This window comes from Rissa tridactyla, chromosome 1 (genome assembly GCF_028500815.1).
Source record: "Rissa tridactyla isolate bRisTri1 chromosome 1, bRisTri1.patW.cur.20221130, whole genome shotgun sequence".
Classification (NCBI taxonomy): Eukaryota; Metazoa; Chordata; class Aves; order Charadriiformes; family Laridae; genus Rissa; species Rissa tridactyla.
The window spans coordinates 134,009,524-134,036,980 of NC_071466.1; the positions used below are offsets into that span (position 1 = coordinate 134,009,524).

General features: G+C 39.9%; 1 protein-coding gene across 16 annotated transcripts in view; it reads left to right on the top strand.

The window, feature by feature from the left end:
- Window positions 1-5,896: 5,896 nt before the first annotated feature.
- KEL (Kell metallo-endopeptidase (Kell blood group)) overlaps window positions 5,897-27,457 on the top strand; it is a 33,331-nt gene continuing 11,770 nt past the window's right edge. Inside the window, exons 1-18 of one of the 16 annotated variants that reach the window (XR_008465661.1) lie at window positions 5,897-6,183; window positions 6,283-6,435; window positions 10,839-10,980; window positions 12,432-12,635; window positions 13,225-13,349; window positions 14,286-14,432; window positions 15,588-15,650; window positions 16,624-16,812; window positions 17,210-17,355; window positions 18,667-18,790; window positions 19,295-19,405; window positions 20,470-20,568; window positions 21,130-21,221; window positions 21,647-21,775; window positions 22,694-22,804; window positions 24,939-25,006; window positions 25,226-25,402; window positions 26,260-26,349. Coding sequence is in view for 13 of the 16 variants with exons in the window: in XM_054196661.1 (XP_054052636.1) it covers window positions 6,418-6,435; window positions 10,839-10,980; window positions 12,432-12,635; window positions 13,225-13,349; window positions 14,286-14,432; window positions 15,588-15,650; window positions 16,624-16,812; window positions 17,210-17,355; window positions 18,667-18,790; window positions 19,295-19,405; window positions 20,470-20,568; window positions 21,130-21,221; window positions 21,647-21,775; window positions 22,694-22,804; window positions 24,939-25,006; window positions 25,245-25,402; window positions 26,260-26,366 (2,033 nt within the window). In the remaining 3 variants the exon portion in view is untranslated. Of the gene's footprint in view, window positions 6,184-6,282; window positions 6,436-10,838; window positions 11,027-12,431; window positions 12,765-13,224; window positions 13,350-14,285; window positions 14,433-15,587; window positions 15,651-16,623; window positions 16,813-17,209; window positions 17,356-18,666; window positions 18,791-19,294; window positions 19,406-20,469; window positions 20,711-21,129; window positions 21,222-21,646; window positions 21,776-22,693; window positions 22,805-24,913; window positions 25,007-25,225; window positions 25,403-26,259; window positions 26,367-27,457 lie in introns of those variants that run through there. The other 15 variants (XR_008465662.1, XM_054196661.1, XM_054196625.1 and 12 more) reach the window with 15 other exon arrangements.

Here is a 27,457-nt window from a genome sequence, read left to right on the forward strand (position 1 = left end):
CATAATCTCTGAAATTCAAGGCCCTTTTCACCTCACATGTTAGCACCTATCATTCAAGTTCTAAGGCTTAGTTCTATTTTACTATCATCAAGCACAGAATTTAGCCTGAGTTTGTCGTAAGTAGATATTAGTGAACAACTGCACATCTCACACAAGGTTGCCTCTCATCTCAGATTGTTTCTTTAGGGCTAATGCAGTAAAACACAGCACATAGATTTTATATTATTAAATTCACCACTTTTGATTATGTTGAATACGAAAGGGGATTTTTCGTTCTACTGATTTTTCAGAATCAGAACTGAATTTTAGAGCAAATATCCTTTTAAATCAGCCTGTAAGCAATTGTAAAAGGCAAAGTAGGTAGTCAGTACTTTAAAGAACTGTGGAAAATGGTTTTCTAGGATGTATTTTGGAAAGTGGTGCACTGCGAAGAAGCAAGAACAGAGTTGTTACAGGCTCAATTTTAACAGATGCCCTTTGGCAGTCTCCTGGGCTCAGACATTTCATTTGAATATTTCTTCATTTAGTTTCTCTGTCTATAGCTTGAACCACAATATTTTTTTATTTTTATCTACTGCATTTTCAGCTTTCTAAAAATTTTATGGGGGCAACCATCTCTTTTGTCCTCTGAGCAGCCACACAGCCTGCTATTGAGGAGGCATGCTAAGTGTGTCTGCTTATTCAGGGATTATGTTTTTATTCTTTCTTGCCCTCCTTCATTTTAAATAAAAGTTTCAGAGGCTAGGACTTGCTTTTCTGAATGGAAAACAATGCCTCATGGGTGTTTTGGGATGGTTCCACAGTTAATGTCTGAATATGTAAAAAGATATACAATTACAAAAAATCTTTTTTAATATAAATGTTTACCCTGTTGCACAGAAAAAGATCAAGTTCTCACTAGTACAGTAACTACAACAAACTACAAAATCATTAACAATAGCCTGAAGTGATATTATAATTAAGCCTATTAATTCTTAGAGATTGTGCCCAGTGAAGCAATAAAATGAGATACTAAAGTAACATAAGAAATAATACAAGACATTAATGTAGGTCAGGATTATGCCCAGGGAAACTCACGCAAATAAGGTGGATGTTTTGTAGTTTCAGCTTCAATGTCTTCTCCTGCCATTCTTACTTTTAATTCTTTCCCCTTCACCTGGCTTTCTTGCCTTATCTTCTCTACCTTCCTATCTTCATTCTCAGACTTCTCTTCTCTAGCAGCTGAAACCAACCCCTTTTCTTTTCTGTCATCAAGGCTACCCTTCCTGTCTACTTCCTGATTCACATACCTTGCATCCACTTGGCTTCCAAGTCAAGTATACTCTTCCTTTTGGGTGGATTGATGAATCTTCAGATTGAAGGACCCACACAGGTCAGGCTGTCCCACCTTTTTTTCTCATCATCTTGAACTGATTCAACCAGGTAACTGAACTACCACACATTGCGCTAGTCTGTGGTTGCAACCTTTGGCCTTTCCCCTTCTTCCTCTCTCTTCTGAACCTAAAATCTTTTGACTGATGTTAGGGGTTAGAAGTATCAGCCACTTTTCTGTCCTTTTTTCCTGAATAAAGGTATTGAACAAGTGGCCCAGAGAACCTGGAAGAAGGGGTTGCCCAGGGAATTTGTGGATGCCCCATCCCTGGAAGTGTTCAAGTCAGGCTGGACGGGGCTTTAAACAACCTGATCTACTGAAAGATGCCCCTGGCCATGGCAGCGGGGTTGGAACTAGATGATCTCTAAAAAGGCTTTTCCAACCCAAACCATCCTATGATTCTATGTAACTGATGGACTGAAGGTAGATGAGAAAGCAAGAATTTGGTGGAAAAAAAGGTAGTGAAAAGTTCCTGTCTGCATATGTGACTAGGACTCTCTGAGAGCATTTTTGCCCCTGAGGGATCTCTCTGTCACCCATGGAGCAGTTAGAATAGTCTGCTAGATGCCTGACTGGCAGCTACAATTATGGGCTGTTTAAAATGAATTTATCCTTCTGTTGGTCCTCCCATCCATTATGGCTCTCGGGTTATCCTGCCTCCAGTTTTCTGAACTTCTCTAGTGAAATAACAAGCTCGCACAGCGCTACAGTGTTCTGACATTTTCAAAACAAATTTGTACTTTTGATTGTTACCAAAATTATTACTAACCTTTGGCAAACTGTCTTTCATATAAATGAGAATATGAAAATTTCTTTCATGTTACTTTAATCCACAAATCCCACTGGTCACTGGTAGTACCATCAGTGACCATTTGGGGCAGAAAAGTTTGAGTTAGACAAATTTATTTTTAAAACTACGTACAGTCTCTTTGTAAGCGATAACCTTTCCACATGAGTTTTCAAGACGGCTGGTGACATTAACATTGCTGTATCATGCTTTTCTAATGCTCTTTATTTATTTAATTACATAAAGCTGGCTTTTTTTGTGCAGTCTATGATATATAAATATTTTTGGAAGGTTGAAGCTGGAATATCAATCTATGAAGCAAAACTTCACCCTAACAGACTGTTGCAGGGGAGTTTACTATTCACACAGTATAGAAGATCAAAGTCCCAATTCAATTTCACTTCAGGACAGATAGTAAGAAAATAATTTTCTGAAATCTGCTTAGATTCCTAACCATCTTGAAACTATAAGAAAAGCTTGCAAAAACATCTGTCAAATGCACATCAATGCACTTAATAATTCCACATTTCTTTGCATCATACATCTATTTAAATCTAAGAGGTATCTAAAAGATAATTGCCATTAAACATTTTCATGTGTGACAGCTGGAAGGCATGTCCAACACTGTATTCTTTACAATGGGCTGATCAGTGTTACATTTGGAAGAACTAGTGCACTGTATAGAGAAGAGAAAGTGTCTGTCACAGAGAAAAAAGCCAGAGGTCCTCTCACTAATTTGTCGACTTGAGAGCAGAGCTGGCATCTGTGCCTTAGAGATAAGAAGGGAATCAGTTGATAAGGATTATTTGTGACGTTTCCCCCTCACACACACCCCAACCCCTCTTCCTGCCTCTGTAGTTAGAAAAAGTTTACAGGGAAACTTTTTGTCTTCACTTTAGGTAGTTGATAAAGGCGTCTTCAAAGAAACTTATGTGCTAGCAGGAAAAAACAACTGCAGGTATACAGCACATACTCTTGTATACGCAAATACTTCATGTATTCAGCTCACAAGATCCCCAAAGCTCTATAGGCTGTATATTCAATAAACACCTCTGACGGCACACTGCCATCATGCAATCCCCTCCAAGGGAGACCTTTTTCAAGGCTTAAATGCATACACAGACACTACACTGTCCTGTGGCACACAACCTGAAGAAGACTTCCATATCCAATTGGTAGTGTGGAAAATGTAAGATATGCTTCCCTGGCTTATTGCTGACAGATGCAAATGTGCTCTGTCCTTACTCTGACAGATGCAAGAAATTCTGCGTGGAAAGGTACATGACTACAGTGTGTGAATTACTCAGTTTCAGCTAATGACCACAGTCAAACAGATTTTTCTGAAGTGTGGGTCATAATTTTGGATAAAATATTTCTTATACCTGGATATCTCAGAGCACAAGGACAGACAGAGCACCTATGTGAAATAAATCCACATTCTCTCCAAAGAGAGATGTTAATTTTGGAATAAATAAAAGTTTTAACAACTTGATTGTCTCCATAACAGTTCAACTTTCCTACTGAATTATTTAACAGACTCTGTTGCAGCAGAATGCTACTCAGGAACATACTCTTCCAATGGAAACCAACAGTAGTGTCTGCTACATCCAGTATATGATGTTATTATGGTCTGCGATGACTTAGGAGAAGGAACAACACCTCCATGCCAGACCTTGCAAGACAGCTTTCTCAGCATCACAGGACCACTGAAACACGTACTAATTCAAAGACCCACGCTCTTTACTGAGAAAGTGATGTGCGTTTCATTTCCTGAAACATTCTATGCTCACTTAAAACGAGGTTGTCATCCAACTACTTTTCAAGATGTGTCCTGATTAGTTTACAAGGTCTGGAAAAAATCATCCATATATATGCATTCAAATTATTTCTGGGTAGTGTGCGTGTGTCAATCCATATGGTGTAGCAATATCAATGTAACATTTTTTCAAATTATGTGGTAAATTTGTATTTAATCAAGAGGACAAAGAGGACGTGTTTAAAAGATACTGGCTCACGAAACCATGTTAACTCTAATCATATCCCATTGGCATATTGACCAAAATATTTTTGGTCTTCTCAAGTTTCATTTTAAAACTGAATACTTCAGTCAAGGTTTTATTACTTGCTTTAGTTTAAATCACATTGTGTTTAAAATGATCATAGCCATTTTATAATCAAAAAGGCAATAAATTCTTTGCCCAGTGAAATTTTAAAGCTTAGATAGTGTTCATTAGAGAAAACAGAGGTAAAATTAACTTTGTTACTTAAAGTTTGGGAGCTGTTAGATGCTGTAACTATGAAGATGGAAGAGTTCAGATACATAGAAAAGACAGATAAATAACTGCGTATTGTCATGAACAATTTGTCCAGTCAGTTTACAAAGATATCTCCACTGTGAGATCACTTATAGTTAAACCTAGTCAGGTCACTACGTGCATTTGCATACCATTCGTTTGTCTGTACTGTCAGTGCAATTACTGAAAAGCGTTTGTGAGAGAGTACTAGAACTGTAGCTATTGTGAGAAAAAAGATGTAAAGTAGGGAAGTGTGGAAAAGGCTCGAAGGCAAATGTGGCAGAAACACATGGAAGACTTAAAGCTGTGTTGGAACAAAGGATAATAAGGGCTAACAAATAATTTTGTTACATATTCCCATTTCTCCATTTGCACAAAGATTTGTGATTTGACTAGCTGTAGATTAACTTAGGCTACAATGAACAAAGCGCCTATCTGTTGGACAGTATGGACCACAGTAATGCTCCTCGCAGTGATGCAAGAGTTGTGACTACCAAAAGAGTGTCGTGTTACTTCCACTAAGTTGAGTCTCAATCATTTATGCAAGAAGTATTTGCAAATTGGATTCTGATGTTACGCTGAAGAGAAGTGATGTATTGCAAGGAAAAAAAGGTCATCAAGGACATTTTTTTGCAGTGTGAAAGGACCTTTTTTGCAGTATTTAGAGCTGTTGGGTAAAGGTTGAAATATATACCTACCAGTGACCTAAGAGGTAGAAAGAACTGGGAGTAAGTAATTTGTTTTGGCTATATAAGAATCCTGTTGTCGCAGTATAATCAAAAATGTTAAGAAATTATGCAAGCACTACAGGAATAGGGAAAAAATCAGATTGATGAAGGTGGAAAGAAGATTTGGACTTTAGGAGAGAGTCCAAAGATTTGTGAAGCTCTGAACAACTTGAACAGATATCTAATTATCTTCATACTAGTGAATCAAGATATCATATTCCCCTGAGGGACTAGCAAGGTGGGGAGGTAAGCAGTTCTGTCCTGGTATTTATTTTGTTTGTTTCAGTCATTTTGGAAGCTGACACCAAACTGGTCCCCACCATCTCTCTCAGCTCCCAACTGCCACTTGAGAAGGTCTCCACTCCCAATGCCCAGTACTCAGTTTTTATTGCCTCAGGCAAGTGATTCTGGTTCCCAGTCCTCAAAGCAGAGAAACTTCCCTCCCAAATCTTTCCAATATGCATCCTTAAGGAAGCAAAGACAGACAGGCTGACCACCACCTGAGAAGCAACGAACAGCTGTAAATAGAATCAGTAATGAATGATTTCTTTTATGCCTCAATGCAAAAGAAAAAGAATCAGAAGGGGATTTGTGTTCACCTCTTGAATGGACTTTTGGATGCAGATGAGAGAGAGCAGAAAGACAGTCAGCACATTGGCCTTTCTTTCGCAGGGGGAGGAGCACTAGGATCCATAACCCACGCTATCTTGCAATAGGCAGAGGCGTGTAGGCCCCAGAGCAGCAGGTTGAAACAAGCTAGTAGCTGCGAGAATATCAGACTAAAACAGGCTTCTTGGGTGCGCAGGATAGTAAGGCTGTTGGAGTCAAAAGAAGCAGCAAACGGTTGAGAAGAGGCTGGGGCGGGGAGAGTGAATCACATACTTCTGTTCAAAAAGTTTTCAGTGCAGCTCCACAAGACACAAAGACACATGGGTCACAGGGAGAGGCAGAAGGGAACAAAAAATATAGTTTTATGAGAAGCGGAGGTGTTAGAAAGAGAAGGTGGGTGGAGAGTTGCAGAAATGTATCCATTTCCCTCCCTCCCATTTTCTTTAAGGGCGTTTTTCTCACAGTTTTTCCTCTCTTTTCTCCTCCCCACAGCAATCAGCCAAGCTGGGAAGAAGAGATTGTCTCTGAACTTCGGAGTGTGTCTTGGTACATAAGACTGATAGTAAACAAGTAAACAGAATTGACAACTGTGTCAACGACGGGAGCAAAGCCTGCTCAGTGACAAGGATGAGGACTGTTCCAGAGGTAAGGAAACAGGTCTGTCTTGCAGTCCGCTGAGGTACCTTCATTGCATCCCTCTCTTTTTTCTTCCCCTGTCACAGCTAAACTGCTTATTGGCCTAGGGAGCTGGAGCAGTTGAGGTTTTGACAGTTTGCATCCAGAAGGGGCTTGTCCAGGTCTCAGAATTAATGATGTGGGACGTGGTGTGAGGATTTAGGGGTTACTGCTCTTCCTCTTAGTGATCCTAATGGCCATTCTGAGGCTGTATTCATATCTGTTTGAAGAACTGACCAGTAAGTAGTAGTAGTAGTAGTAATAATATGATTATTTGCATCTTTTATTGCATCTCCATTTTTTCAACAAATTATTTTAAGAAACTACTTACGCAGAAACATGCAATATTTTTCCCTACAAATGATTATGGGTAAACATGGCATAGTTTTCTGAATGTAAGAATGACAGCCTAATTGCTCCCCATGTAGCACAGTGTCATTTTCCTGTTTTGATGTCTTATATAAATAACTAGTAAAGTGTTAATTGCATATTTACAGACAAATCACACTGAACTGAACTGTTAGCTCAGGGTTGCTGAAAAGTACAAAACATTCAAAGACAATAGAGATAAGTAAAGCTTTCTATGTAACTAAATAATATAAAAAAAGAAATGTGTATGTTTTGTTATGTTGAGAGCCGTTCAGTGTTGCAAGAGCTGTGGTTATAATGCAAATGCTCACTTTATCTTGTTTATATTTTTCTGGCTGGAGTGTTTGCAAAAATGTTTGGTTTGTATATCCATTCTCATATTTCTGTGTGATAAAGATCAGACAACAGTCATAATTTTAAATAGTTATTGGCCATTGTTATGCTTCAAACTTTCAGTAGCCCAGAATATAATTCAGCAAACTTTCTGTTTAGTTTCTCATGTTAGCAGGTACTATGTTTTGAACACAGGGTGAAATATTATTTCTCAAATGGCATTTAATGTGCTCAATTTATGTCCTTAAGTGATTTGCTGACTAAAGATAAATTTAAGAAAATGTTGAAGTTTTTGTGATTATTGGGGCATTAGTCTGAAAACATGTCATCCACGTGAGTAACGTGATAAACACAATTTGTGAAACAGCCAAAGTCAGTAATTCACGAATAATCTACAGGCTGAAAAATAATACCCCTAAATTGTCTGGTAAATAATTATGAAAAATAACTCCGATTCTCTCTGCCTTTGATCTCTTTATTTTAATTTACTTTCTTTTCATAACAGTTAGATGTTTCTTTTTCTGCAACAGCACACTAAACATTGGGAAAATGCAAGGTGAGGAAGAATTAGGCAGAGGAACTTCAACGTCCCTGCAGAATTCAGGAATAGCTCACACACAGAAAGAAGGAGATGCTGAAGGAAAATCAAATTCTTTGGCTGATTTAGCTGCATCAAACTGTTCTTTCTTTAGTGGTAACAGTACCTGTTAAGATTCTGCTCGCCAAAGTCATGCTTGCATTGAATCGGATGATTCATGTAGTACATAAATTCAAAATTAATCATTTTATATTTGAGGACAATTAGAATTCAGCTTTTAGTGATTTTACAGCCACTTGATCTCACTTAGCTACAGAGAAGCCATTTAAATTTGAGCACTTACACATCTCAAAGAAAAGCATGAAAGGACTGAAACTGTACTGGCAATTGCATTCATCTTCAACTTCATGCAAATACTAATCATTCTTCTCACTTACTCATAAATGAGGCCCATATGGAAAAGCTCTGTCAGAAACTAAAGGCTGTTTGACCTTTTCCACAGGCTTGTTCAAACTATTCACTTGTCTCTTTATACAGAGCATGCTGCAAGAGGCAAACAAGCCTGAAAACATACCACAACAAAGTGTATCTGCTTCCTGCAAGCTATGTAACGTTCCTGCATCCTGTACCCTGGAAGTTCTTATATCCCACCTCCAGTTCCACCTAGTTAAACTCACACTTCCTTGATCAAGGATCACTGAATTAGGAAGGGCTCTGTATTTCAGTGCCTGTGAACCACTTAGTCCATTTGTGGCATAAAAGTGAAGTTCATGCTAGGTAAAGAATCTGACAGGGATATTGCTCAGGTCAGTATCTTTAAAAGAGTACTGAAAGAGCAGGTATTTGTCTGTCTAGGTTTCTTTAAACTGTTGTCATGAAAAAGATATAAGGGACAACGAAGCATGACTGCCCTCCTCTTTTTTCTGTTTACGTACGTCCACAAGTTCTCTCAAATTGAGCCCCAGTAACAGAGGCAAGATTAGATACATATTCCTTATGAAAGGTGAAGTGTTTGAAGAATATAATGCATAGGTCAAATATAGATGTACTGTTTACCAGAAGTTCAGCAGAATGGCAATGTCAGTCTTGAAATACAGATTTCTTATTAGTATCTCCATAGCCTTGGTATTTACTACTTGAAAGAGAGAAAAAGATATCCTCTGATGACATGGGACCAAAGAATTGCAAAATTATAAATATTCCATAGTAGGAATAGGCCAGATTTTCAATGTGAAAAACAAGAAGTCTATTGCAACAGAGAAGTCAGGAGCATTGTGAACGTAAATCATTCGCTCTCACCTAAATAGTGAGAGATGGGGACTTGCACACTGAAGAATACTTTTTCTTCTTCCTTTTCAGCCGAGCAAATTTTATGTTGCTCACTTCCCTGACATACTATTAGGTCATGACATTTACTCTCTACTTGAGGAGTAAAAGCTGAAGTGTTTTACTACAGGGGCGTATGAAAGGAATTTGGATTTCCTCCTTTACATTTCCTAAGCTGTATGTTGCCAGTATGGTCATGTTCTGTATCTAGCACCTTTTAATGCCAGGATTCACTTGTATGTACTTGCTCTCCATTTAGTTATACTGTATCCTGCCTAAGGAAGTCAGGAGAATAGGATATTAAAGGGAGAAAAGCAGTTAGGTATTTAACCCTTGTTAGCAGTTTCCATGAGTCAAGTAAGCTGACATATGCTTTTGAGAGGCTTCTGTTAATGATGAATAAAAAGCATGTTTGAGCTCTGATTTTCTATTTCTATTTTCTATAAGGCAAGTGCATTGTGAGGAGGCAGGTCCAAGGTCAAACCTGCAGAATCAAGTCTGTAGGTTAAGGTCAGGATTCAGATCAATGGGGCACATGGCTGCCACCGCGGCATAGCTCAGATGAAGATCACTTGAGAGCTACAAAAAGCAGCTCCCAAGTGAAGAAGTGGGCACCTCCAACCAAGGCTGCTTCTAGCTTTTTCTGAAAGAGCTCCAAAGCCTGTCAAGGTTTATCAAACAGCTTTCAGAGAACCAGGCTTGAGCACAGGGAGCTAAACTTTAGGCTGTGGGGACAGTAGAGGCCAGGCCCTGGCACTGGAATGTAAGACTCTCAAAGTGGCACTTCCATAAGCTTTCACACCTATAAGATTTACTCCTTCGTTGCTATACTGCTTTCTTTATCCCTCTTCCTCCCAGGTTTTCCATTATCTTCTGGTTTTTTTCCTTCTGCCTCCTTTTTCTCACTGTATATTCTTATTCTGTTATTCCACTTGTACCCCTTTCCTTATATTACCAGCATCCATTCCCACGTCTATTCTCTTGTAATATGCTGTTCTCCAGTCTTGTGTACATCAAAGTAGGTAGAAACGGTGGACACACACGATAAATGTCATTTTATCTAACTTTATGAAGGTAGACGTTATGAGCCATCTGTCTTCCTTTGCAGTCAATGTAGAAAAAGACCGGTAACTCTGGAGGATCCTAAGACCGATGTCTAAAATAGAAACCGTAGTCATACTGTGCCCAACCTTCTCCTCTGACCAAAAAGACACACCTAGTTTATGAACACAACTAAATTTAAGTGACATAAAACCTGTGTACAAGATCTTCTCTGTGACTTACAGCTTACTGCAGTTTGTAGAACAGGGCAAGTCTTCTATCCCACTTCAACTGGACTGGAGGACTTAGGATGTAGGAGTTATTTCTTGAGGAGAAATCTGAAATTAGGGCTCAGTTTGCCAGACTGTAACAGAATAAAGAATGACCAGTTCTAGCCATCCTGTTATTAGCTTTATGGGCCCAAAAAGGCTTTGATATCTTCAGGAGGTATATGCAAAGTGATTCCGTAAACCAGAAGGAGCTAATGGAGGGACAGGCCTCCTCATGGCAAGCTGGCTTTTTGATGCATAATTCATAACACTGTGCACCAGCTGTAGGTGGAAAAGACAAGGAAACAAAGGAGGTGAGAAAGCCCTCGGGAGTACAGTTGCCTAGATGACTTGGACGACTGTTGGTATTCTGGCAATAGTCCTCTGAGTGATTTTCTCGTAGATTAGGCAGAAGACAGAGTATATGACCAGTGCTAACTGTAATATGAATTTTTCTTTCTTCATTTTTTCTGTTTGTCTCATTTTTCTCTCTTTAGACCTGTGACCAGGAGCTGAGAACAGGTGCAAAGAAAGAACGATGCCTTCAGGGGAAAAGCCTACTTCTGTGTACACTTATTGTCAGTACTCTCCTTGGCTTTACACTACTTATCACCTACATCGTGATGACTTGTGGTCTAGGTATAATATGGGATATCCTTTTCCTGCTTCCTCATCCACCTCATTTGTAAGACTGCTTTCTCTCCTATCTGCCTCCATTGTGTATTAGGCTTAACATCTCTGTTAAGAATCAGACTTTCAGAATCTCAAAGAATTGTAGCATCAGTTGCAAAAAAGGCACACTGTTCTGCCTCTTCCTTGAGTCATAGTGGGAAGAGATCCCCACACCTGTCCTCCTCCTCTGCCTGCCATTTAATATGCCTGGGCTCACTTTTGAGGGAGAGCATCATTATATTTTCTTGCATGTCATCGTCATGTCATGCTCTATCTGTAGTCACCTCCAGCAAACTGCACTGAATGTGAGATTTGGAGCTCCTCCTCCACAGTTCCATCTCTGACTTAACAAGTCCCGTCCTAGTTTTCTAGCACAGACCAGTGCAGTCATAGTGTAGAAAGAAAAGTCATAGTCTCTTGCTAATGGGGGAGCTGTGAGCATAGATCAGAAATATTAATTTGCTTTTCAAATTTGCTAATCAACTATCTGCAGAATGGTCCATGTAATTGCTTATGCATATGGAATGCTCAGTACTGAAGGTGGATACAGAGATTCCCTGCTCCAAAATAAACATTATTGACTCTTCACCTAGCATTTTTCTTTAGCCCCTGTTGTGTGTTGGAGACCGTTTGTTACAGAGACCAAGGGAAAACTGTTAGTTTAGATTTCCACTCTGTTTGCCTCCTCCCATGTCAACAGTTTAAACCATAGTATGGAAAGTCTTACTTTGATTTACAAGTGGCTTATTTCAGTAAATAATCAATCTGATCTGATGTTGAAACATCACACTGAACCAAAACGAGAACACATACCCACAGCGGTTTTCACAGCAGTTTAGATAAAGGGAGTTTTAGATCAAAGCAAGATATACTAGAAAGTCTTGGTCCTGTTTTAACAAATGTCATTGCTGAGAAATGTTTCCCATGCTTGAACATCTCCCTCCATGATTTAAACTTACCTCCTTACTTTCTCTGTGCTATGTCCTCCTTTTTCTTCGTGTGTTGGCACCATCAGTTGCTTCTTGTTTATCATTTGGCCAAATTTGTCTGATTCAGAGAAAATACACTGAGAAGGCAGAGTAATCCAACCTGTGACCGCCTAGTTAGTATGAACAGAGGACACCACCTCTGGACTGATAACCTGTCCTTTATTTAAAGAATCTCCCTTATAAAGTGCAAAGAAAATCTTCCTGTGAAGTGAAAGACAGAAGACACTTTGTTCCATATTCAGAAAAAAATTACAAGGAATTCAACACTCTGCATGCAAAGGAGTTTGTACCAAAAATAAATCTTTTGGGGAAAATGTCCCAGAGATAGTTCCTATTTTGTTTGTTTGTTTGTTTTGTTTTGTTTTGTTTGGAGTTGTTCTCGCTCTCCACTGTCACTGCTCAGTTCTCTCCTATTTACTTCCTGCCCAGGATCCTGCGATGCCAAGCTGGGTCTTACACTGTTGACCAGACTCCTGAATTCTAGGAATGACACTGTAGACCCGTGTGAGGATTTCTACAAATACGCCTGTGGCAGCTGGGAAGGCAAACACTCAAGCCGAACCACAGAAGAATCACTAAATGTATTTGATGTGTTGTTGGAAGAAAACCAGTTGATCCTGAAGAGGCTCTTAGGTAGGGACAGATGATTGGTGTGTTACCTTCAACATCTTCCTCAGTCAGAGCTGAAAATACTAATAACTGAGAGCACAATCATTCCGAACAGAGACTGAGTTCAGTTTCTTAATTCTTCTATCATTACAGGTACAGATTTATTCTTGAGCATGTCATCTTACAATAGCTGCATTTTAAATATTTTAATTGCCCTTGACAAGTGTAACAGATGAAAGTCACACTTTAAAATACTGACAGCAACCCAAGCCTGTTGCCTTGTAAAAGCAGACTGTTTCTTGCTGTGCTTGTCTGAATGTGCACTCTGGTCATGTGTCCTGGCTCCATGTGTGACTGAAGCCTAGATGCGCACGACCTTCCTTTTGTACTCCTGTTTCCATGCAAAGAAACTCACATATTTGGCCTCAGGAAGAGTCATGGCACTAGAATGCCTTTTGCTTTGAGTGACGGTGGAAAGTGTAGATGTATTTGCTAAATTGTTCTGAATCAAAGTGCAGTGTAATATTTTCTTACAACCTTTCTCTGCTCTAACACTGCCCTATAGGGTATTTTTTACCATTTTTGTAGTTTTTAATATGTTTTTTTTCCTCAGAGAGCCCACAGTTTGGCATAAAAGGTTCAGCTAAAGAGAAAGCAATCCAGTTCTATCGCTCCTGCATGGATACCCAACGGATAGAATCCCAAGGAAGTCAACCATTGAAGGACCTCCTAAATCAGGTGAATGTTTGTGGTATTTCCTCTCCCTCCAGAAGATAATTCCTGCAGGAAAAAGGAAAGTGTGAGGTTAGGGTCGTATGGTCCTACATGATGAATTTTGCTAGCATCTGGCCCTGAAATAACCTCATAGTTCACAGCACAACTTCTAAATGACAAATCTTCTAGCTTTAAATGCTGTTTCAAGATTTGATTTTCTGACATCAGCTACCTGACTCTTTCCTCATGACCTTACATATTACTTCAGGACTGTACAACAACCAAAACTACAAAGAGGGATCACTTAGAAGCTCAGGCCAATAGGATCCAACTTACAGATCAGGGAATATCTTTCAAGACAGGTGAAATTTTTATGTCTAAGGTCTGATGGCCATCCACTGCTCCAGGCTTCAAGGGAGCTGTTTTAAAGAGAAAAATGCTTCTCTTTCCATTCCAGGAGACTCCTCTCAGTGCCAGGAAGGGTTGTACATCTTCTTGCTGGCAAAGGGCAATTATGCCCCGTCTCCAAGGAGGATGTAGAACCTCCCAGCAGAATGAATAGTGACTGCAGGCCCACCTGTGAATCTGCTTGGCAGGGAGCTGGGACTTGTAATCCCTGATCCTGGGTTGTCCTTCTGGATGGCTTTAGAAAAATGAGACCCCTTTCCTCTCTGCTTGTTCTCCTGCTTTTTTCCTGTACATCTTATTCTGTTGATAATTATAATTTCTTTTCCCTGTGTCATTTTGCAGCGAGTTGCTTTGCTTAAGTGAAAGTGACAGGTCATTTTAAAGCCAACAGGGTATATAGAAATCTTCATGAGTTTCCTCTGTTGCTATTTGCTTTTCTGCTTCTCCGTTGTCATAATGACTGAGCTCATAGGAGCGAAAAAAGATTTTGTAAAGATAGATCAAACAAATGTTTTTCTCACCTGGTGTCATGCTGTCTCTCTCCCTCTCTAGGTTGGTGGATGGAATATCACAGATGTGGGGAAAGCAAAAGATTTTAATGAAACTCTTCAGACTCTCATGGGCAGATACAGCACCTTTCCCTTTTTCAGAGTGCATGTGGGACCTAGTCCTTTTGACCTCAAGGCCAATGTTATTCAGGTGAGTGGACTAAAGAGAGAAAATATCAGCAAGCACCCTGAATAAAGAGTCAGTTACACAGCACATGAGACCCAGGCTTGCTCAAGTTAAGCCTATGTTCTTGTCTAAAGAAAGTTTTCCTAAATTTCAGTAAACTACTAGATTTTATTACATAAAAAGCACTTATTTGTGGAAAATGAGCAGATGAGGAAGAATAAATTGCTTAATTTCTCTCATCTCTTCTGCCTGACAGTGTAGATTGTACTTTGTCATGGAAAGGTCTGGTTCTTCTTGTGTTCACAGGTATGACTAGTACAATAATAGATGCTAAGTGTCTAATACGCATAGAGTACTATGAACTTTGCAGCTCACTGTTGTGGTTTAAAACTGGTAGGCAGCTAAGCAACACACACCCGCTTGTTCACTCCTCCATCCAGTGGGATGGGGAAGAAAATCTGAAGGGTAAAAGTGTGAAAACTCATGGGTTGAGAAGACGACAGATTAATAATTAAAAATAAAAAAGAAAAAGAAAGAAAAAAAGAAGCAATGCAAAAAAAAGCCCAGTTGCTCACCACCAACTGACTGCTGCCCAGCCAGTTCCCAAGGAATGGCAGCCCTGGTCAACCTCCTTCACCCCTGCTTTTATTGTTAAGTACGGTGTCATATGGTATGGAATATCCTTTTGGTCAGTTGGGGTCAGCGGCCCCAGCTGTGTCCCCTCCCAACTTCTTGTGCACCCTCAGCCTACTCATTGGCAGCGTGGTGTGAGGAGCAGAAAAGGCCTTGACGCTGTGTAAGCACTGCTCAGTAATAACTAAAATATCTCTTTGTTATCAACACTGTTTTCATCACAAATGCAAATCATAGCCCCATACGAGCTACTATGAAGAAATTTAACTCTATCCCAGCCAAAACCAGTGCGCCATGTAGAAATATTTAACAATGTGGTTTACATTTGAATATCAGTCACTGCAGATTTGTAATGAGCTTGTTAATGAGCTGCAGAATATGATAGATCCACAAAAATTACTTAGCAAACATTTTTGAAAAGTAAAAGTAATTTATTATTATTTCAAATTCTGTGACACAGAAATTAATAAAGCCTGTTGAGGATATCCTCCCATTTCCATTGTTTCTGGAAATAGCAAGATGTTTTTTCTTTACTCCTTTTTGCAGATTGACCATCCTGAGTTTGAGGTGCCACTTGAGAGTAAATTCAAAGAGAAAAATTATCTTGAGGTAACATATCAAAGGCTGAGGAAAGGTAAAAATAGCTATTTGGTGTAGGGATCTCCTTGAATTGCCTCCAGGTTAAAAGTGGTCTATTTCCATGGGTTACGGTCAGTGACCTCTGAACATGTCTACAGAAGGAATTATTTACAAAACTCTGTACTTTTCCAAAAAGATACTTTGTAAAATGTAACCCATTTTTAGAAGCCAGGTTTAAAACTTCTAGTGTAGAAACAGAATGTTATCGTTTTAATTGGTATTTGTTAAGTAATATGAACCTGGGCTTCCCCCTAGGTTTCACCTTAAATGAATGTTTAAAAAAAATGTTCTTGTCCAAAGTAAGGCTTTGTAACTTAAAATCTGTGTATTGGAGGAGGGGTAGCTAGCATTTGTAAAGTTATTTTAAAATGTTTTAACCTAAGCTGGGGAAACAAGTTCTTTGACCTTGAGAATTATTGCAACAAAGTTAATTTCATCACAGCTCTGTCATTTTTCTGAACTTTATAAAAATTGAGTTGATTTCAGTTTCTCAATCTGACTCTTTCAGAAGAGTCCTCAATAAAATAAGCCTGTCTACCCATCACGAGCATTCCTTTGATACCTCATGAACACAGAGGCAAGAAGCTGGCATTTTCTCTGTGTCAAAAATACTGTCTCATTATATCACTACACGTCCCTCCTTTGACTCCAGAGATGGCAGGCCTACATCTCTCAAATTATTCCAGTATGTAATGTAATTGTAAACTGGACAAAAATAACCTTTTGGGAATTTCAATCCTGAAAAAGGATGTACTTGGCTAGTGTATTCCACATGAAGAATTACCTAAGGATGTTGCAGTGAAAACAGTTTCAGGAATGGGTCTGCAGTGGTTTTGAAAGACTGAAGCTTATATGGTCAAGATGGATGGTTGGATGGATGGATGAATGGGGTGACTAATTTTCAGTCATGTTTCTCCCACTGGTCATATCCTCTGTTTTGCAGGTTCTCCGTGTGTATCTCTCATATTTGAAGAAACTGGGGGGCCTACTTGGAGTACCACAGGATGGTTCCCCTGATTTATTTTCCCCTACCTTGTTCTTCATCTCTAAGCTCCAGCGAGTTGTCACCCCACTGCAAGAAAGAAAGCAGAGGGGGATGCTGTTCTTTCGCACTACCATTAGAGAGCTACAGGTATCTATGCCTTAGAACTTGGGCAACACAATTACCCGTGACATTCATATTTTACAGATGTAGATCAAAAGAGATACGAGGCACTCTGTTTAGATGCCATTCCCTTGCAGCCTGCACTTGGAGTCTGTTGAGCTTTAAATGATCTATTAACTTACGGTCTTTTATTGACAGCAGTTGGATATTTCAGGCCCACAACTCTCTCCCCTCCCAGTGCTAATTCAATAAAAAAAAGTAAATTCTCCTTTTCTACTATAATCAATACCCACATCATAAAACCAGTTTAACTTGTTGAAAGTATGTCTTAACAGTATTAGAAGGACTATCCTAGTTTCCCTATTATTTCTTGTCAGTCAATTTAGATTCATAGTTCAGCATGTAAGCTTTGTTTTACTTCTAGGAAAAGGCTCCTGCTATTGACTGGCTGTCATGTCTCCAGGCTGTCTTCCATCCTATGCCAATGAACCTCTCTCAGCCAATTGTAGTGCATGACATGGACTATTTAAGAGGCATGTCACAGCTCATCGAAGAATGGCAAAAGGAAAGGTAAGAGTCAATATCTATGGTTCTAGTTGTTCATGCCTCAAGAAATATTAACATCAGATACCATCAATTAAAGAGGTCCATGTTAGAGGCTCCTGAATTCAGTAGCCTAATAATTGCAAGGCTGCTGTGGCTCTATATCACCAGGTTTAGCCAGTACTAAGGCTTAGCATATATTCCCAAGAGGTTTGCACATGCATGCACCATATATGTACACACGTATAAGTATATTTATATATGTGTGTATATATATGCACCACACAGATCAACAGGGATGGAACACAGTGCCTTTACTGGCACCCACCCACCCCTAGCACTTGTACAAACAGCTCAGATGGTCTGATCCTATTCCTCCTGCCCAGCTGATCAGGTTTGGTGTATACTAGTGAAATTTATGTATGTACACAAACAATATGGATCACTCCAATAGCCGGTCTTTAGATATTCAGTCCATCCAGAAGCTGGCTTTAGATCCCCTGGTGTCCACAGCTGCTGGAACCTGGGTACATGGGCCCCTGAGTCTTGCAGCCCTACTTTGGTTGCTGGTACTCTGATCTCTTCCTGTTACAAACACACTTATATGAGCATATCTCTCCAGTAGGTGGTCCAAACCACTAGTGTATTCAATAGCCAACTCTCAGACCCCTGCTTTCTTCAGAAGCTGGCTTGAACTAAAGTCCTTCCAGTGGCCAACTCTCAGACTCCTTATCTCTCCAGTATCCAGTGTCCCCCCGCAGCCCCCCGCCGGAGAGTAGAGTGTTATTTAAGAATACCATTTAATAACATAGGACAGATTCTGGTGACCATGTGCAGGGCTCAATCAGACAGTCATCCTGGCAACCCACAAGTTTATGCTCAACCATTCCCTCTTACCACCTTTCCTCTCCATTTTCCCACGTGTGTTCACCCCAATCCAGCATGATCTTTCCCTTTCCCTGCCTTTGGCTCTTCCCATAAACATCCCCTAATATGTCTCACATAATCCCACAGACCCCTCAAAATGCTCTATAATAAGTTTCACCCAGTCCTAAAAATGCTCTTTCTCCTGCTTACCATAAAGAATCCTGTGGCCCATCAGGCAATTACCCCCTGAGTCTTCATGGTGTTCTGAGGAGAGAGTTTCTTTCGTTGATTCATGTCAAATCATCCTCCTTTGATAGCCCCAGGTGTAGCCCATTCAGAGTACTTTGTTGTCTTTGTTCAGGTTACTAGTGTTCCTCTGCCTCAAATTATTCCTCTCACTCTTGCCATGTCTCTGTGTTTATAGTGACCAGCCTTCAATCTTCAGTCTTTTTAAATGTCATTTTCCTACAGGGTCCTTCATATTTATATGATTGTTTGTCTGGTTGGGAATCTCTTCCCAGCCCTTGACAGTCGATTCCAAGATGCACGCGTGGAGCTATCTAAGATTCTTTATGGAAAAAAGGGATCTAGCATGGTGAGTTAGCCTTCAGCCTCCCCAACAGCTGAACACCCTAGGACACGCCTTCTGGGTGTTCTCTTGGTGCCTTGTCTGGATGGAGTGTCAGATTTGGGGAGGAAAACTACTCTCACTAGGCCATTAAATGCTTCCTTTTTCTCAAAGAAATGGGGGCGGGGGGGTAGACATGGTACTCAAAACTTTAGAGAGCTAAGTTCACTGCATCATGGGGTAGGGAACAATATATAGATGGTTACCTTCCTTCTATGTATTTGTCTCAGCTAGCACATGAATCTTCATCTTGTGTGAAAGCGGAGTAAATCATAAGGAAATCGATGTTTTACTTGATTAAAGCTTTCTGAGGTACTTTAAACAAAACTACATTACTTATTCACTGATGTCATTTTATTTTTAGATGGCAGCATATATGCTATTGACTGCACGTTTACATATCTTTTTACTGTCTTCCTGTCTCTTTGTCCTCACTCTCATATGTCTCTATTTGTTTCTCTGTTCTTACAGATCCCAGCTGAACGCTGGAGGAAGTGCTTGACTGATACCAGCTTTTTCTTTGAGCCAGTTCTAGGGCAGATGATTGTGAAACAAATTTTCCCTCAGCAGACCAAGAAACTTGTAGGTATTCATACTCTTAACCCCCAAGCAGAGCTCAGCTTCATCTCTCTCTCTTTTTTGACATGCCAACTTAAGACCACATCAAGACAGCAAAATCTTGTGTAGGTCTTAGACCTTTTTACATATTCCTGTAGTTATGCACTTCCCCTGCTTTTTTGGGGGAATGAAAGATGTCAGAACAGGACATTGCTGTCATTGCTAGAATAATGAATGCTAAAATACCTGTTATTATCTTTATCTCAACTGTTAGCGGTCATGTGTGCAGCACCAATACCTATGACAGACCTACAAATGCATGTAATCTCAGTATGCTTCCTGGAATGACAGTCAGTCACCAATCTTACATATTTAAATAAGATTTTTGACTGCAAAGCCAGTAAGCCATCATATGACCAGTTGTACAGAAACAAATCAACGCCAAAACATTCTGAGTGGATACACAGTGAAAGGAACACCTGCCTGTAGTGTGGAAAAGATTTCTTTTTTATCCTATGACAAGCAGAGTTCCTTTTTCTTCTGAGGGAAGTTTGTGTAGGCACCAGGTTTTATAAAGTGTTTGCAGCGTATAAAGTGACAAGAGTAAATAACCCCAAGAAACGCTAATGGGAAAACTAAGACTACGTGTAGTGAAGCACAAAGCTGAATGAAAAACCATGATTTTGTGAAGGAGAGACTCCGATTGCCATAACTTTGGAAAGGGAGACACCAGTGTGAAATACTTGTGGATACTGTATTTTCATTTCACTCAAGAAGTGGGGCAATCATTTGGTCCGTTCCTATCGTAACAGGGACTGAATGAAAAAGAATTATGTTTCCCTCTTACTTCCCGTGAGAGGCAAGATGAAAAGCTGTGTGGGAGAGAATGGTGAGTCCTGTGAGGAACCACTGGATGCCAAATAACTTAAGCCTAAATCATTGTAGAAACTGGAATCTCTTTCATCACAAGAAGAGGGATTTTCCCCCAGTTATTCTGCGGTTTAATTGCTGGAACATGGGAAGATGGTAGCTAAGCCCAAACAATGTTTTTCTGCAGTTCTAACCATGCTTTCTTTTCTCCATGGCAGGCTGAGCAGATGTTCTCTGAGATCCAAGAAGCCCTCTATGGCCAACTGGATCAGTTGGAGTGGATGGATGAACAGACTCGCCAAGAAGCTAAAGTCTTGGTGCGTGCAGAAGGCAGAAGTTACTGAGGCCTTCCTTTCCCTGAAGCCTTTGGAGAAGGAATGGAAGGGGCCTGCACCTTCACATATTCCTACCTGCTTCTACAGGCACACAATCTTAAATGTCTTATACACACGGAAAATTGTAGGTGGTTTTATAAGTGCCATCACACACGTATGATTGTACATTGATGTATAGGCACAGAGAGGCTCAGTGTTTATCCATGGATACTCTGAATTAATTGTATTGAGATACAGTTCAGTTTTATACACCTAGAGAGGTTAAAAACTATAAAGGTGAATGCCAAAACACCATTCTATAAAGAAAAAGAAGAGTGGAACAACATTAGGCCTCAGGTAATTGATTTAAGAAATCAGATTAGCAAGAGAAGATGTATTGTTGAAACAGAGTAGCTGTCATTGTGAAGGGCTGATTCACAGGTTATATTTCAGTTGTTTAGAAACAGGACTTCTAGAAACAGGACTTTAGAAAAAGGACTTCTAGAATGTAAAGCCTCCTATTGGTCACGTTTCTTTTTGTTTGTTTATTTATTATGATTTTAGGTTTCCAAACTACAAGTGGAGATTGGCTATCCAGCTCACATACTCCAGACTGCCAAAGTGAACCTGGAATACCAGAATGTGAGCTTTATAATGTAAACATACCTGCCTTGTTATTGGCAGTTTACCTGTACCAGCTGCTATCTTGTCTGCTGCTAAAACAGTCTATGACCTCTGGAGCAATGCAGATTTCTTACTGTTTGTTTTCTGAGAACGTATGGGCCCGGAGAACCTTTATCTATTGCTTCTATATTGTTGCCTATGCTGTCTCCTATTCAGAGTGGCTGGCCTGATAGACATTTGTTGTGACCTGCTTGTATGTTGTGTTTGGCCTGCAAATAACATTCCTGTCTTATCTTAAATTGAAGGTCTTCATAACTGGGAGAGAAAAAAACACAAGTATTCCATTGGTTTGTCTTTTGATGAACCCTTTTTTGACCCATGGGACTTTTCTTTTTCTCAGTCACCCATGGGACTTTTCTCTTTCTCCAATTCATTCCTCATTCATGCCCTAAGACAGTCACATTACCTGCCTCTTCCCTCAGTTGGAGATAAATGAAGACACTTTTTTCCTCAATGTGGTGGCTTGCTTGGAAGTACTGAGGGAAAATTCCTACTTGAAACTCCTTCAGCATCGCTCGCAGGATAAGTAAGTGTCAGATACCGATGTGAAAAATATAACAGAATCACAGACTCTTGGACTAACTGAGGTTGAAAGGGACCTGTGGAGATCACACAGTCCAACCCTACTGCTCAAAGCAGGATCAGCTAGAGCAGGTCGCTCAGGACCTGTATGTCTATATCTCTCTTTTACTGGGGAAGGAGTGGGAGGGCAGGTGGGGGGATGGGGGATATAATTGGACACAGCACTTCCAGATGTGGTTTCACTAGTCCTGGATAGAGGGGCATAATCGCCTCTCTTGACTTGCTGGCAACACTTCTTCTAGTGAAAGACAAGATGTCGTTGTCCTCCTTTCCTGCAGGGCTGCATTGCTTCATCCTGCTTAAAAAAAGCCTTGAATCTGGCAGCCTGTCTTGTATGCAGGCTGAGCTCATGCTACCAAAAAAAGCCACTGGCCCCAGACCCCTGAAAAAAGGACCTTTTTTTCTCATGAACCCTTTAGTAAAGGGGCTAGCTGGGTGTCCTGAATTTAGCAGCAAAAAAACCCAGCAAAATGCTCTGATGACATGAATGCTGGCAGGGTCATCTCAAAGGCAGGACATAGGATGCTTTAGAAGACAGGCATGCTTAGGACCTTACACTGCCTGAAGAGTATTCTGTGCAGGACTTAACAGGAGGTTACTAATCCTGACTTACTTGATAAGGAAGTCGTGAGGGTGAATCTCTTAACGTCTATGAAAGCTAAACTACTAGCTCTGATCATCTGTAAACAAGTGAAGGTTTATTTAAAACACCTTTAACTCTAGATAATGTGAATTTCATCATTTGCTGGTGCTCTATGAACAGTTGTACTGAGAGACCATTTTTGCAAGCCCAGTGGAGGAAAGGAGCAAGATACGAGATAAGGAGTTAATACCTTCTCTCATTCTCTTTTTCTGCTTCTAGCTGGCGTGTGTCCCCCTGGGCAGTGCATTCATACTACTCAATAAGGCACCACATGGTGGTCTTCCCTGCTGGAATGTTCCGCAGTCCTTTTTTCCACATGGATTTTCCCAGGTATGGAGGGGCTGCAAAGGTGGAAAGTGAATGCAGTCCCTTGGCTGCACCATGTTTCCAGGAAGAATCTTAACGAGTCTGTCGTTTCCCTCTTTTTCTTACTGCATGCCAGAAAGACAGTAAAGGGAGGGTGGGGGGGTGGGGGTGGGAAATGGCTTTTTCTAAAGCCATATGGATACTGTCTTCAGAATTCTAAAAGAGTATGGTCATTGACTCTGGTGGTGCAAAATTAGAATCTAGGTGAAAACTAAACGAAGCCAAATATATTACTCCAGAGCAAAGAGGCAGAAGTCTTATGTAGGTGAACTTCAAAGAAGACATTTCAGTTTTGCTTCTCATTTTCTAAATTCCAAGAATTCCTGAAATATAACCCATAGAAATCTAATCCAGAGAAAATAGGAGCCTCCCAGAGCAACTTCTTGTCAGAAATCTTTTTCAAATGGATCAAACACAGTTCTTCTCTTCCTGTTTTTAATGAAACCTTCTCTAATAAGAAAATACATTCCATTGCAACAATGACAATTCTGTAGACCATACTCTTATAGTTGGGTTCTTTCACATATGCAACAGAATTGTTAAACAATATTTTTCTGATATTAAAAGCACTTAAAACAGTTGACTGTAAAAATATTATTTGATGTCATTTTTTGCATGGTTATGGATAGATACTTCTCCTAATGCCATTGTACTGAAAAATAAACTCACACTGTGGAAAGAGGTTGAAGTTTGAAAGAAATGTATCTCAGTTAAAAGTAATTATTTTATCCATGGTGATCTTATACCATTAGCTGTATGATGTCTTCTAGTGCTTGCACTATTTCATGAATTCATTGTAGTATGAAGAACAGGACACCTCAAAAGAATAATAATTTTTTTTTCGAGTGGTATGGGCTGTTACCATATTCTGCCTCTCTGAAAAATTGTCTACAGCATCATATTCCTTTTTTATTCAGTGTTAGTAAAAAATATTTTTCTCACTGTCATCCCAGTTGAGATGACCGATAACTCAAACTTGATCAGCTTTTGGTGAGTTGGCATAATAGCATTTTCTCAGATGGTTCTCCAAAGTTTAAACTTTACTGACAAAAGCCAATACAGATGACTATGAGGATAGTTTTTAAAATAAGAAGTCAGCAAAGCAATACAATTGTCATAGAATCATAGAATGGTTTGGGTTGGAAGGCAAGTTGAAAGATACCTAGTACAACTGCCCTGCTATGGACAGGGCCATCTTTCAATAGATGAGGTTGCTTAAACCCCTGTCAAACTTGACCTTGACCATTTCCAATCATGAGGCATCCACAACTTATCTGGGCAACAATTATGTTATCAGGTATAGAGCTTATGAAAGAGCAGTTCTAAGAGAAGATGAGTAGTTCTGTTCTTGTCACTTCCTACTAAGTTCCAGTGATGTAGTAATGATCAAGTACAATCATTTTATGCTTCAGCAGCGTTAATCAGGGCATGTAAAGAAAGAATGAGCCCATCATTTCATATTATGGAAATGCATTTTAAATGTACTCTTACTTGTGTGACTATTTGTAAATTCATTTCTTAGAATCATAGAAATTCTGATTGGACAGAACTGTTGGAGGTCTCTAGTACAATCTCTTGCTTGTAGCAAGATCACCAATGCTAGACCAAAGTAATTGTAGTCAAACCTTCATGATTTCAATCTGTCTTGCTAGTTTTATGTATGATTTTTCACTAGACAACTGTTGCAAGATTGCTTCTCCAACCATCCTGCTTTTGTGGGATTACCATTGCAGTTACTGTTTGTGTAGCAGTTCAGCCAGTAGTGGGTAAATAAGGACATATCTCAACAACAATACGTGTCATTCGAGTTAATAAAGCAGAATCTTATTCACAGACTCTTCATTGTTATGATGGCTTGTTAGCTACAAATACTTTAATGAAGCCCATAGTACAATTTTAAGCATTGGTAGAGTAATTTACACTTGTATTTGAATTTGTATTTGTGTACCACATCCGAGAGACAATAAATAGAAAGTGCTTCTGTATGGTCTCAGTAGAATGCTCTTGTGCAGACCACAGTTGTGCTCAGTGGCTATAAAGAATGTTCACCTGCCCTATTTTTCTTTTCCAAAGCACTCTTTCCATGTTTACTTTACAGTGCTGTGAACTTTGGAGCTATCGGGGTCTTCATGGCACATGAACTTCTTCACACATTCTATGATTATGGTGGGTACCGGCTGTGGTGTCTTTGTTTACTCTTCTAGGTCCCCACTGGTACTTCTCCTCCGAGGATCTTAAATCCTGGTCCCTATATAAATGTATATATATATTATTAAGGCAGATGAAGCTACGGAAAACCCATTCCGGGCCCTGCTGGCTACTAAGAAGACTCTGTGATTAATGTGAGGAATACAGGTGTATGCCTGAAATACCTTTACTTTCTAGGTGTTTTTTTTCCCCACAGTGCAGCCTGGGGGCTGTCCTACATGCAACAGGAGTGCACTACAGAAATCTATAGACTGCTTGGTTGAACACTATGAAAGCTATAGCTTTAAGGTCAATGGTACTTTCACACTGTTGGAGAATACAGCTGACGTTGGAGGGCTCACCGTTGCTTACCAGGTATTGTAACCTACTTCTCTAATCTCATAGTCTCACTACACAACTCAACTGCCATGTTACAAGGTTGCTCTGCTGCATTCCTCTTCTACGCACTACTCCAGTTCCAGATTTCTTGCACATCTGTGCCCGTGCAGCATGTGCCCTGCATGTCCTCTGCTATTCCAGACATAGGTTCCTCACAAAGCTTTGTTCATAACCTCACTACATCCATGTAAAACCACCTCTCCCCTAACCAGTTCTGGGGCGGGCCTTTCTTTACTTCCCCATTTATGTCATGCATACAAAAGCATGTTATTTTTTACATGTTTATGTTATACCTGAGGAACTAAGCTGAGACGTGAACCAGAATTCTGTGTGTTGGTAAAATGACTCCATAATGACGTTTTCAGCAATACTTTAGTCTAGAGAGAATTTTTATTTCCTCATGCAGTAGTTCAGCAGTTTAATTAATTATGGAATGCAGGGTGATCTGAGATCTCTAGGTCTCAGATGGTACTTGTTATATTCTTGCACAAAGAATGTTGACAGGTAGAAAGTCTTTTAATTTTTGTTCAAATATTTTTGACTTTCTTTGAAAGTAATTTTCATTCTTTCATAGTACAGTCACCACATCTTCTTTTATGACAATGTGTGAGTGATAGTGTCTGAAATAGGAAAGGAGTTGTGTTGTTATTCACCCATCTTAGAGTTATTAGGGGCATGTCCAGCAGCAGGGAGCTTCAGAGTGAGGAGAGAAAGATTCGAACTTGCTAATTTATTAAATACGTATTAGATTGCTATATTTCATTGACAGAAGACATGATTTGGGGACACTATCTGAAGGGGGATTTATTATTATTCATTTTCTCTCTCCACAGGCCTATAAGAATTGGCTGAAAAAGCACAAAGAGAAGGATTTACCTAAGATTGGACTTTCACACGACCAGCTTTTCTACCTCAGTTTTGCTCATGTAATTAATTCAAGGCTAGTCATGTGTCTCTCTCACTCTCCATTGTCTTCCACATAATTGCAGTTTGCCTTTCTCAATATTCAATCACTTTGCCCCCTCGTCACAGAACGGGGAATGACTGGTGTTTATGGGAGATCCAGAATCTTCTTTAAAATGCTAAAATTCACACATAGGGCCCCTAATGTGTTATGGATCTCAAAGGTAACAAAAGGTCTGCCTGCAAATATATCTTTTACAAAGCTCTGAAATCTACCAGAATGAAGTTGTAGCAGACAAGTTGTGTCGGGGAAGGCATGCTTCATTGCCAGCTTCTGGGTACTTTTTTGCTGTTGTGAGCAATCTAACTCATGGAAAGAGGAATTTTACTGGAGAAGGCGTGTATCTCTCCATCCCTTCCTTCATCTGCCTCTCTGTCATGGTGAACTCTCATAGTGAATAACTAGATATCACATCATTCTGAGTGACTTTTAGGGAAAAAAAAAAGTTTAGAATGTTATTTAGAGATAAAGAACTAGAACTACATGCGCATATAGTCTGAGATTTCTGTGGGAACCTGTTTTAAGGATTTGTGCAAAGTTGTGCAGTTGTGCATAGTTCCTTATGATAGATCATTGGATTTCTGTGCTCAGAAAAGTTACACCCTTGTAAGTCACTGTGATTGTGCAAAGGGAAAAGTTTTGTGCATGTATTGACATTAGGTCAGAGCACTGTGTAGAAAAGCAGTTCTGAAATCACAGTGTCTTGGGTCTTGGCAGCAAGATTTGCTTTTCAGAGGCTATCTGGGAGCTACTGCATCACTTGTCAATGAATAAAGACTGAAATCACAAGAGTGAAGACTGGGATTCCCAGTTTAACAACAGTAAAGTCACATAACCTTCCCCCCAGTCTCTTGAGTAGTAATGGGATGTGGTGCAAGGGCTCTCCTTTCTCAATAAGCACTTATTGCTTTTGCTTAAGAAGCTGATTCTAGACACTAAGACTACATCTGTACCATTAATTTAGACAGGGTGCAAGGTTCCATGAGCCCGGTCTCCAAGGTGGTCTAAATTCCCTCTGTTCAGGACTACACAGCATAGAGAAAGAGCAGATGGCTTGTTGGATAGGG